Source organism: Rutilus rutilus (genome assembly GCF_951802725.1).
Source record: "Rutilus rutilus genome assembly, chromosome: 1".
NCBI lineage: Eukaryota > Metazoa > Chordata > Actinopteri > Cypriniformes > Leuciscidae > Rutilus > Rutilus rutilus.
In genome coordinates, this window is record NC_140209.1 from 3881349 (window position 1) to 3892302 (window position 10954).

A 10954-nucleotide genomic window follows, 5' to 3' on the forward strand; every position below is an offset into this window, starting at 1 on the left:
GACACATCGGTCTGGAGTAGTGAGTTTAGGTGTAGAGGAGCAGAGCCAGTGGTTGTTCTGTAGGAAAACATCAGGGCCTTGAATCTGGTGCGAGCGGCTGTTGGAAACCAGTGCAGGTTTATGAGGAGAGGAGTGACGTGCGTCTCTTCGGCTCGATAAACACACTCTTGCTGCAGCATCTGGATCAGTTGCAGAGGTTTGACAGTGATGCTGGAAGGAGAGAGCATTACAATAGTCCAGTCTGGAGAGAACAAGCGCTTGGACAAGGAGTTGTGAAGCTCCGATAGGAAGGGCCTGATCCTCCTAATGTTGTATAAGGCTAATCTGCAGTTCTAGCACTGTGGTCTGTGGAGTTCAACTGATCATCAATAGCTGAGTGGAGAAGTTGTGATGAAGTGTTGGGTTGGCCGAGACCATGAGCAGTTCTGTCTCAGCAAGGTTTAGTTGAAGGTCCTTCATCCAGCAAGAAATGTCTGTTAGGCGAGCAGTGCAAGGAAGAAGAAATTAGATTTCTGATTGGCTACAGCAGTCGGATGACATCACAGGTGCCCTGATAGGCTGTAAAACATCATCAGCTCTTTTGTCTTCAGAAAGCTGTTTGTCTGTAAAAGTGTCACACAGATGGCTAGTTGGTTTAAAAAGTGCATCACGTCATGGAAATGCTCCACTACACCTGATGATGTGTAATCTGTTTTGGAGCAAAGCACGCTGGGTTAGCTCTCGAGGGTCTGGCTGTACTCAATGCGATCGATTCACAGTGAAGAAGATCCTGCCTGGCTCTCTTTAAGAGGGATGAGAGCAAAGCATTTGCACATAGCGGTCCAGTCCCACTGCTTTGTTTATGAGGCTCACAGGTGGAGCTGGCGGAGGAGTTTGAGTCGGATCTCTGCCTTTATCAAAACTCAGCCGCTAGCTCCTCATGCCCAAACCAGAAGCATCGGCAGGCCCGTCCGATCTGGCAGAGAGCATGTTGTTGGCCCGGTCTATCTCTGAGGAGAGTTGAGACCATGTTTTAAGTAAGCCTGTCTCCTCCCTCTCTCCAGGAGTTGGACATGATGACCCTTGCCATGGCCGGTGGAATAGAGGAGTCTCCTCCAGATAGATTAGAGGAGTGATTCCTTGCCAGGCATGTGTGGCAGTGGGCCCGGCTGGAGGCGATTCCTGTTGCACACCAAGGCGATGTTGCAAGCCGACTAAATGAAGGACCTCATCAAGGCGAGGGAGTGTCTCCAGATGCAGTCCTGGAGCTCCGGCGCTCCACAGACCTCCTGAAGTCCTGAGCCATCGGCCGCTCTCTTCCTGCAATAGTTGCCATTGAGTGGCATCTGTGGGTAAACCTTTTGGGGCTCAAGGAGGAATAAAAGTCTTCCGGGCTTTTAATAACACCATTGAGACAGTGGTCCAGAAGTTCAGGGAGGTGAAAGTTAAATCAGTGGTGCTTGAGAAATACATCCCAGATCTATCTTCCAGAACATCTGTAGTGTTGATAAAGGAGGCTGGATCTGATCTTTCTTCCTCAGAGTAAAACAGCACATTATAATCCATGTGTAGAAACACTCCCTGAGACAGATTAATCTCTTCTTTAGAGACGCTCATGTAGTGTGTGCATATACTTTCTGTTTGACCAAACTGGAACTGATGCTAATAATTACTTTAAAAATACTGTTTCATAATTCAGGAGTCATGGATAGTGGATAACTTTTAAGTAACAAAACAATTTTATCACTAATAATGTAATGATTTTATTTCTAGATTTTAACGGCATGCAGGAAACTGCTAAAATAAGGAAGTGAAACTCACAGTAATGCTCTCGTGTGCTAAAGAATATCCTTGTGTTCAGAGTAGATGTGTGTTGAGCCAGTGCGGTTCACAATATGCACTTCTCAGACATGTTTCACACACATGTAAAGACACTTAACTGTGGTATAGTGTCAATAAATATCAACTCTAGCATGATTTACACACTCAGATTGTCAGGAGTGTGACAGCGCCAACATGTGTATTACATGGTTCATGATACTTTAACATATACACATGTAGCGCCCTCTCCCTTAGATTTAAGCGGGAGGGGTCCTGGGTTAGTTTATTATTAGATCTCTCTAAGTAGCCTCTGAATATTATTAACTTTATTTCAATAAACCCTTATCTCAATATTGGTGTGCTTATGAACAGACTAAAATAACCACAAAGTCTTGAGAAAATATTGAGAAAATAAAAGTCAAGACCACAGACACACACACTGTCAAGAGTTCAGGTGAGAAAACAGACAAAACTTTCAGAGATTAATTTTGACTCTGGCTTCATACATACTGTCATTGTGAAATAGTTCTGATCTAAGCCATTCAATTCCTAAAAGTGACTTCCGACATGGGCCATAATGGGCTAAAATAGACTGTTGTTTATGAAACACAGTGCAGGCTAGAAAATGAGGACAGTTTTACTCTTTTAGATCATTCTCATTAAATCCTCTATTCTCTTAAGCTGCTAATTACCTGTCCGCTTGCAGTAATTAACGATTATTTTAGTTATATTTTACAATTATAGTAATAATGATTATTTTAGTTCAGTTTAATTTTAAGAAAGGAATATTTGACAAAATTCCATTGCCAGATGATGAGAATTTATATAATAAATAGATTTCTCTTTACAGCGAGGTGTCTGTGGGCTGTGCTCTAAGTGTGACATTACATGATTTCCTGAGTGTTTTCACAGCTGTGATCTCACTGTTGAGGTCTGGAAACATGTTACTGCTGAGTGAGAGAACTCACAGTTTGACCACAATAGAGCCGTGATCATCTCTGAACCCAGTTGATGAATTTAAAGACTGCCCTTCTGCTGGTTCGGGCATCGGTCCAGAGAGTTGGCGATCTGTCTGATCTGCTCTTTCAGTGGACGCATCGTGCCTCGAGTTTGGGCCTAATCTCCAGTCATCCTACCACCTGCCCTCTAGACCCCGTCCCCTCACACCTTCTACAAGCCGTCTCTCACACACTTCTACCAGCACTCACACACACCATCAACTCATCCCTCCATACTGGCATTTCCCCTACAGCATTCAAGCTGGCTCGGGTTACTCCACTGCTTAAAAAACATTAAACAGAGAGTATAGACAGAGAGAGAGAGAGAGAGAGAGTAAAGAGAGTGTGTAGATAGAGTGTGTAGAGAGTAAGAGAAGGTAAAGAGAGATAGAGAGTGTACAGAGAGAGAGAGTGGAGAGAGAGAGAGAGAGAGAGAGAGAGAGAGAGTAAGAGAGTGTGTGTAGATAGAGTGTGTAGAGAGTAAGAGAAGGTAAAGAGAGATAGAGAGTGTAGAGAGAGAGAGAGAGAGAGAGAGAGAGAGAGAGAGAGTAGAGAGTGTGTGTAGATAGAGTGTGTAGAGAGTAAGAGAAGGTAAAGAGAGATAGAGAGTGTAGAGAGAGAGAGAGAGAGAGAGAGAGTGTGTGTAGAGGGAGAGAGAGAGAGAGAGAGAGAGAGAGAGAGAGAGAGAGTAGAGAGTAAGAGGAGGTAAAGAGAGATAGAGAGTGTAGACAGTGCCAGTAATTACAGCACTGCTGTTGAATCCTCAGAAATACAATCCCTCATACATTCATTCCAAATACAGGAATACCCTAAAAACCAATTCGGCATCAATCAGGAAGTACAAGACCTAAACAACATATTCTACAAAACAGCACAAAAATGTAATTTGACAATTGTTAAACCAAAGAAAACATATTTAGAGACTGACAAATGGTTTGATTTGGACTGTAAGGCTCTGAGAAAAAACCTCAGAAATTTATCAAATCAAAAACATAGACAACCAGACAATCCGGACCTCCGCCTTCTTTACTGTGAGGCACTAAAACAATATGAAGCCACACTCCGGCGGAAAAAAGCACAGTTTTTGCAAAACCAGTTTGAAGAAATCGAAAAATCTATAAACTCACACAAATTTTGGGATAAATGGAAATTGTTATACAAACCAAATCAAGAAGTTCTGGCAATCCAAGATGAGGAGAAGTGGAAAAACCACTTCCAGGAATTATACACCCCAACTTAAATTCAAAATTATAATCAAAATGAAATAATTAATAAACTAGACAATTTGGAAAGATCAATTAAAGCATATCAGACCCCTTTAGATTTCCCCATAACAATGAAAGAATTGGAAGAAAAATTAGGAGTCCTTGAGTCCAAGAAAGCCTGTGGTGTAGACAGCATCCTGAACGAGATGCTGAAACACACAGACCAAAGCTTCAGACTGGCCATGCTCAAACTGTTCAATGATGTTCTGTGTGTCGGGTTCTTCCCTGAGATCTGGAACAAGGGCCTCATCAGCCCCATCCACAAGAGCGGAGACAAACTAGACCCCAACAACTACCGAGGCATCTGTGTGAACAGTAACCTGGGGAAGGTTCTCTGCAGCATCTTAAACGCCAGACTTTTACACTTCCTTATGAAGCACAATGCCTTGAGTAAATCCCAAACTGGCTTTCTCCCAAAATGTCGCACATCCGATCACATTTTTACATTACAAACACTAATTGACAAATATGTACATCAAAACAAAGAACAAATTTTTGCTTGTTTCGTTGATTTCAAGAAAGCATTTGATTCAATCTGGCACGAAGGATTATACCTAAAGCTTATCGACAGTGGAGTAGGGGGGAAATTCTATGATTTGATCAAATCGATGTACACAGCCAGCCAATGCGCTGTTAAAATTGGAAACCAAAGAACCGAATTTTTCCCCCAGGGGCGCGGAGTGAGACAGGGCTGCAGTTTAAGCCCCACCCTCTTCAACATCTACATCAACCAATTGGCCAATACGTTAGAACATGCTCCCTTTCAAGGTCTCACTCTCCACGACACAGAGATCAAGTGTCTTCTCTACGCAGACGACCTGGTCCTCCTGTCGCCCACTAAAGAGGGGCTTCAGGACAGCCTGGATCTGCTGGAGGATTACTGTCAGTCCTGGGCCCTGACCGTCAACCTCCAGAAGACTAGAGTCATGATGTTCCAGAAACGTATTCTCTATACTCCTGCTATTATTTGGTCAGTTCTGTGGGAAGTTGAGCTGTTGTGGGCAGGGTGGGAATTATACCGCGGCCACGCGGCCATGGCCGCTGTTGCCCTACACTTTGGCCTTCATGTCCCGTGAAAAAAAAATCATTGTACGGCCACAGTGGCCTGTGTGCCCTGGCCCTGTCCAAATTCCATGTATAAAGCGCCAGTGCGGCATAGTGCGCTTGCTTTAAATTACAGCGAGCAGGGATCTGATTGTTTCACACGGACCGTTGTTCAATGTTCAGGAAGCACACCATTGCGCGTGATACATTTAGAATTTAGTTGGCGCGATGGCGGAGAGTAAAGATGTCCATAAACGGCAGAGAACGTCTAAAGTTTGGGATCGTTTCCTTTCAGCGTCGCTGAAACAAGGTAACGATTCTGTCCCTCGCATTTTTTTTTAACCCAGCGCCAATATTTCCGCCCGTGCCTAAGCCTATACATTGATGTTCGCTGATTTTAATCCCATACTGTATTTGTAGTGATGTCGTGATGCGGTTTGACTACATATGATGTTTAGCTTTGATGTTTTTAAGTAGTAAACGAACGTATTCACGTTCAATTGCAAGAGAGTATAGCTTAAAAAAAGAACCCCTTCACTCACACACACACACACACACACATGCACCCTCGTCTCTCTCACGCGCCAGTCAGACCAATTGCGGCAATATCACATATGCTTAAACTTTTATGCAGCCACGCAACAATAATTTCAGGATGCATTCACCGTATACACCGGGACGTGATGGAGGAACAAATATTGTATTGCAATCTTTGCGAGACCTTGTTTGTAGGCTATGTCACAAAAAACAACAAAAAATGAAACTCCCCAGCCTGCTTCTCCAAATCCACTCGTACTTTTGGGGAAGACATAATCGGCTATAGCAAAGTAATTGAGCATAGAACATTTTAATTAACAAAAAAATATAATACTACAAAACGTGCTAATATACTTCAACTAGCCTAAGTGAGAAACAAAATGCTGTTCTTTTTCTATTTAACAAAATGCATATTTGCAATAAAACATCCCCCTTTTCAAAGCTACACTTATTTTATTTTTTTATAAATTGTATACATTGTGTACCTGTTTGGCTTAATATTTTATATTCATTTCATTTATTTTTGTTCTCCGGTGGGTAATTTGCAGAAGGTGCAATCCTTTTTTTGTAATGTTGTATTAAGAAGACAAAACTAAGGCCAAATGGCCTTTACTATTTAAGTTTGTATTCATAGTTTTACATGTTATTCATGTTTTACAGTATAAAGTTGACTTAACTGAATTGTTATGTTGGCACTGGCACTTATAAACACTAAATGGGTAAACATTTCAATAAATAGGCTTAGTTTTGGAACCAAATGTTGGAGTTGGAATAAATACCTCTGTTGTCTTTTTTTTTCTTTTTTCTTTTTTTTTTTGAGAAATAAAAGCCAAATGCTTGATCATTTTCGTTATGCATTATTTGTTTTGGTTGTTTAAAAACACACTCATTTTCTTTTATCCGATTATTTTATACCTTCTGGATGAAATGGTTCTCTCGCTCACACTCACATTGTCACATGATATAGAGGACTGAATGAATATTTTGAATGCTTTTATTGGCATTTGTGTTGTTTCTATTGTTGTGTGAGGGTGTATACCTTCTGGATGTAATGGCGCGCTCTCTCTCTCTCCCTCTCTCTCTCTCTCTCTCTCTCTCTCTCTCTCTCTCTCTCTCTCTCTCTCTCTCTCTCTCTCTCGCTCTCTCTCTCTCTCTCTCTCTCATTAAAAAATGTTTTTTTTTTTTTTTTTTTTTTAAAGTCATAATCCATGTCTTATTCCAAATTAGGATGTTATGGTATCAATCTGAATGGGAAAACCATCGAATTGTACTCTATGGCCTTTGTGCCCTGTCATATGGCCTTGGTGCCCCTAAACAAAAAGAAAAGGTAGAGGCCAAATGGCCTTGCCTCTAAAATTACATAATCCCCACCCTGGTTGTGGGTGAATCAGGCTGGTGTTGATCTGAAGACAGACTCCAGATATCAGATATTATCATCATCAGATCAATATCACTGTATCCTCACTCTGACTACAACACTCCTGAATGAAGATGACAACAGAGAGTGGAGATGTCAGCTTACTCAGGGAAATCGACTCGAGACCTCAGTCAGATACACTGTCAAGTATTCAGGTGAGAAAACGAATGAGTCTCATGAATCAGTGTTAAAAGTCATCCTGTGTTTTAACTAGTTAAAATATAATGATGCTTTTGTACAGTATGAATCATCTGAACAAACATTCGTCCTTTACAGCTCCAGCTGATTCAACGACAGCAGCGAGTCCTTCTACACGAGGTACATGATGATGATGATGATGATGATGATGATGATGCTTTTACGCCACTGATGATGTTATTCACAGCTTCGTCTAACATAATTCTATAGAAAATATGAATGTTACCATATAGATATTTTACCTCAGTGTATATACTGTTTTGTCTGTCTATAATTGTCCCAATCTGCCCTGTCCGTCTCTGACTCTGTGCTCGATCTCTTCTTCAGTCACAGTGATGTCTGGCGCTGCAGTCGCTGTTCTCCTTCTGGCTCTTCTCTGGCTGATCTGCAGAAAAACAGCTGGTGAGTTACGAGGGAAACGCCTATTCTCAGAATTTTGAAGCCTTTAACTCAAAACCGTAGTGCCACTGCACACCGATAACAGTGCAGCGATCTGAGCTTGTGTTTGTCAGTGGGAACTGCATGAATCTATGGCGAAGAGGCGTGTCTGCGGCAGCCAATCGCGGCTCAGAGCCTGCAGAAGGGGGCGGGGCATCTGCCTATTAAAGCAGCTCATATCCGGCATTGGGATCAGTAGGCATGTCGCGATAATTAAATAACCGTCTGATCGCGATTATTTGATCTAACCGCGATTGTTTCAGGCAACCGTGATTATTGCGCTCTTTTAAAGGCCTACGGCACAAGGGGGAGTCATGGACCAAAAGAAACAGACAAGCACTAATTAAGTTTTCCTGCAATATATTCAAAGTCATCTGAAGCCATTCCATAGCTTAATGTTTGGGAGAAGTATATTTACATCATTTAACTAAAGTTCGGAAAGCTCGTCTTCCCTCCCCTGCAGCTGTCAATCATTCTCCATTCAAACAGCGCGGGCGCCTCGCCCGGTTACGGCAGGATGCCCGGCAAAACGCTATAATGCTTGATCTGTAGAAAAGGGGCTATGGATTTGCATAAAATGAATTTAATTGTCTGGAGTTTGCTGTTTTTAAACGACTCGCTACCGTGTGACTGTTAGATCACACACATCACAAGGACTATGAATTGGCATCAAACGCACAATAACTGGAATTTAAAACTGAATAACCAAATGATCAATAAATTGTTGGACAGATATACACTGTACAAAGCGCTCTCCTTCAGCGCTTCCTGCCTCTAGTTTGGGCCTATTAAAGCAGATCATATCCGGCATAGGGATCAGTAGTCCTGTCGGACAACATGGCGGTAGTGTCCTAAATAAACCACCAAAGTGAACTCATGTAATGGCCTCAGTACAGACTAGCCCGGCACCTTCTTCAACCTGCGCTCTCTGAGAGACTGAACCAGGGAGAAGACATGCTGTCCCTGGACAACGTGTTCCCAGGGGAATGGTCCCTCCATCCCCATAGCATTAATCTGGAGTATCTTTGGCAGGGCAGAGGTCGAACTCTTTGCCTCTGAAGGCAACTCTCACTGCCCAATATTCTTAACAAAGGACAATACGAGTAAACATTCTGAAAGGGAACGACTCGGTTACTTACAGTTCCCTGAGATAAGGGGAACGAGTATTGCGTAGACAGCCGTGCTATGTCACTACACGACTGGCGTTTGTCTAATTAAATATGATTCCTTTGCCCCGCCCCTGCCCCGATTGGCTCGCACAGACACGCTGCTTCGCCATAGGTTCATGCAGTTCCCACTGGCCAGCCAATAGATGCGCTCAGATCGCCGCACTGAGAAAAGGAGATTCCCCCTTAGCATCTAGCAGAGATGCAATACTCGTTCCCGTTATCTCAGGGAGCTGAGGTTACATAACCGAGACGTTTTTATCTCTCACTTTAATGATTGAACAAAATCTTATTGCTAAGATTCTGTGTTTTGCACATGTGTGTTTGATCATAAATACTCATATTTCATGAGGCACTTGTTTTCAGATAATAAAAGAGGGACTGGCGACTCTGCGGTGAGTTCAGTAATGCAGTGATTTAGATTTGATTACTGTCTTTAAAGCTCAATAAAGTGTCACTCATGCAGTTTAACTGTTTGTTCTGAAGGTCAAAGATGAGGATGAACATACAGGGACGTATGAGACGATCAACATGTCCATTCCTCCCGCGGCAAGAGCCAATGTGAGTCCACTAAATCACCAAACATTACAATAGTTCAATAATGTGATTTACTAAAGGCTTTTGTGTTATTCTACATATTATAGTGAGAGATATGTCTGATGTGTGTGTTAAACTTGACTCTCTGCATGTTTGCATTGATGTTTAGGAGCAGACAGATGATGTGACTTATTCTGAGGTCACTTCTTTCAATACAAAGCCAGTAAAATCACTCAGTGTGAGTAGATACCAGCACCTGAGTTTGACTCTCAGATAAATTAAGCTCATGCTCTGATAATAATAATAATAATCGCACTGGTTAAAACATTGATAGACAGAATCTGTTCTTTCAGGATCATGATGATACAGTGACTTATGCTGCCGTCAGAAGAAGAGAAGATCAACCACAGGATCAACTTTACGCCTCTGTGAACAAGAGCAAGACCTTCACTAATAAACATTAATGATCCAGATCATGAGCTCATCATATCAGGAGCAGACGGGAAGATTTCATCGCTCTGGGGTTTGGAGGAATTATATATGTGTGTGTGAACGAGCAGATATTTGTTGAATGTCCTGTGAATATGAATGAGGTTTATTGTGAATCATCATCTGGTCAGAGCACAGAGTCTCATCTATATCATCACAGCCACAGTAAAGTTAGAGACTGAAGCCCTGATGTGTTTCATACAGGCCAGACTCAATCTAGTGTCTCTCAAGCCTCTTCCATGACTGGAGTCTGTTTATCCGCTGGATTTCTGTCTGAAAACCTTCATCTTCATGCAGAAGCTCATGCTGAAATGATCCTCTTGCTTCAGCTTGTATATCCGCTGTTTCTTCTACAGAGAGACGTCCGTCTGAGAATTACATCAGTGTCTGCTCACATTATATAGTCATAAAATATTTTTCAAAAATTACTTTGCAGTGTGTTTATGTCACAATTAAATGTCAGATATGACTTATTTTCCACTTGTGAACACTTTTGTGATATTTCATGCCATATCTAACAAATTTGTGAATATTTTGAATAAAAAAGGAAAAATGACAAAAGCAGATCATCATCATTCAGCTCTGTTGTTGCTGCGGTGTGTCACGTGACAAGCAATGACGCGGCACCATTGAAACCATAAAGTGGTCCATACTTTTTTAACTTGATAATATATGACTGTTATACAGTATAATTTAGATATCTCAATTTAATAATAATACTTACACTATAATAAATTATCATATTTATATTTCATATTATATTTTACATGAGAAAACATAATAGGCCTGCGAACATGAGAAAAAGGCCAATAAAGATTGAGAATCAATGTTCAGAAATGATTAATTATTGTTATATTTTGAACCATGCTGTATAGCTGTGTTTTGTAGTGTGTTTGTTGACAAACTCAAACATTTGTTTGTTTTTAATTATTAAAAAATGCCATTATTTTACATGAAAAAGTTAATAATAGTATTTTAGTTTGTCTTGTGTATTGTTTTGATGAGAACATTTTAATCTGTCATATGTCCATATTACAATGAACCCCACCTATGGGGCATGTTGTC

General features: G+C 41.4%; 1 protein-coding gene across 1 annotated transcript; it reads left to right on the top strand.

Moving 5' to 3' along the window:
- The first annotated feature begins 7590 nt into the window (after nucleotides 1–7590).
- LOC311302517 (uncharacterized protein) lies at nucleotides 7591–10508 on the top strand. Its single transcript, XM_084428462.1, has 5 exons — nucleotides 7591–7661; nucleotides 9230–9258; nucleotides 9350–9424; nucleotides 9570–9638; nucleotides 9754–10508. The coding sequence occupies exons 1-5, from the start codon at nucleotides 7595–7597 to the stop codon at nucleotides 9862–9864; spliced, it is 351 nt and encodes a 116-aa protein (XP_084284588.1). The 5' UTR covers nucleotides 7591–7594; the 3' UTR covers nucleotides 9865–10508.
- Nucleotides 10509–10954: the final 446 nt, after the last annotated feature.

What these genes read in the sequence shown, in the direction of transcription:
- LOC311302517 (XM_084428462.1), top strand. Translation starts at nt 7,595, where the DNA reads ATGTCTGGCGCTGCAGTCGCTGTTCTCCTTCTGGCTCTTCTCTGGCTG. An exon ending in GATCTGCAGAAAAACAGCTG is followed by an intron (nt 7,662 to 9,229) that starts GTGAGTTACGAG and finishes ACTTGTTTTCAG; the next exon opens with ATAATAAAAGAGGGACTGGC. An exon ending in CTCCCGCGGCAAGAGCCAAT is followed by an intron (nt 9,425 to 9,569) that starts GTGAGTCCACTA and finishes ATTGATGTTTAG; the next exon opens with GAGCAGACAGATGATGTGAC.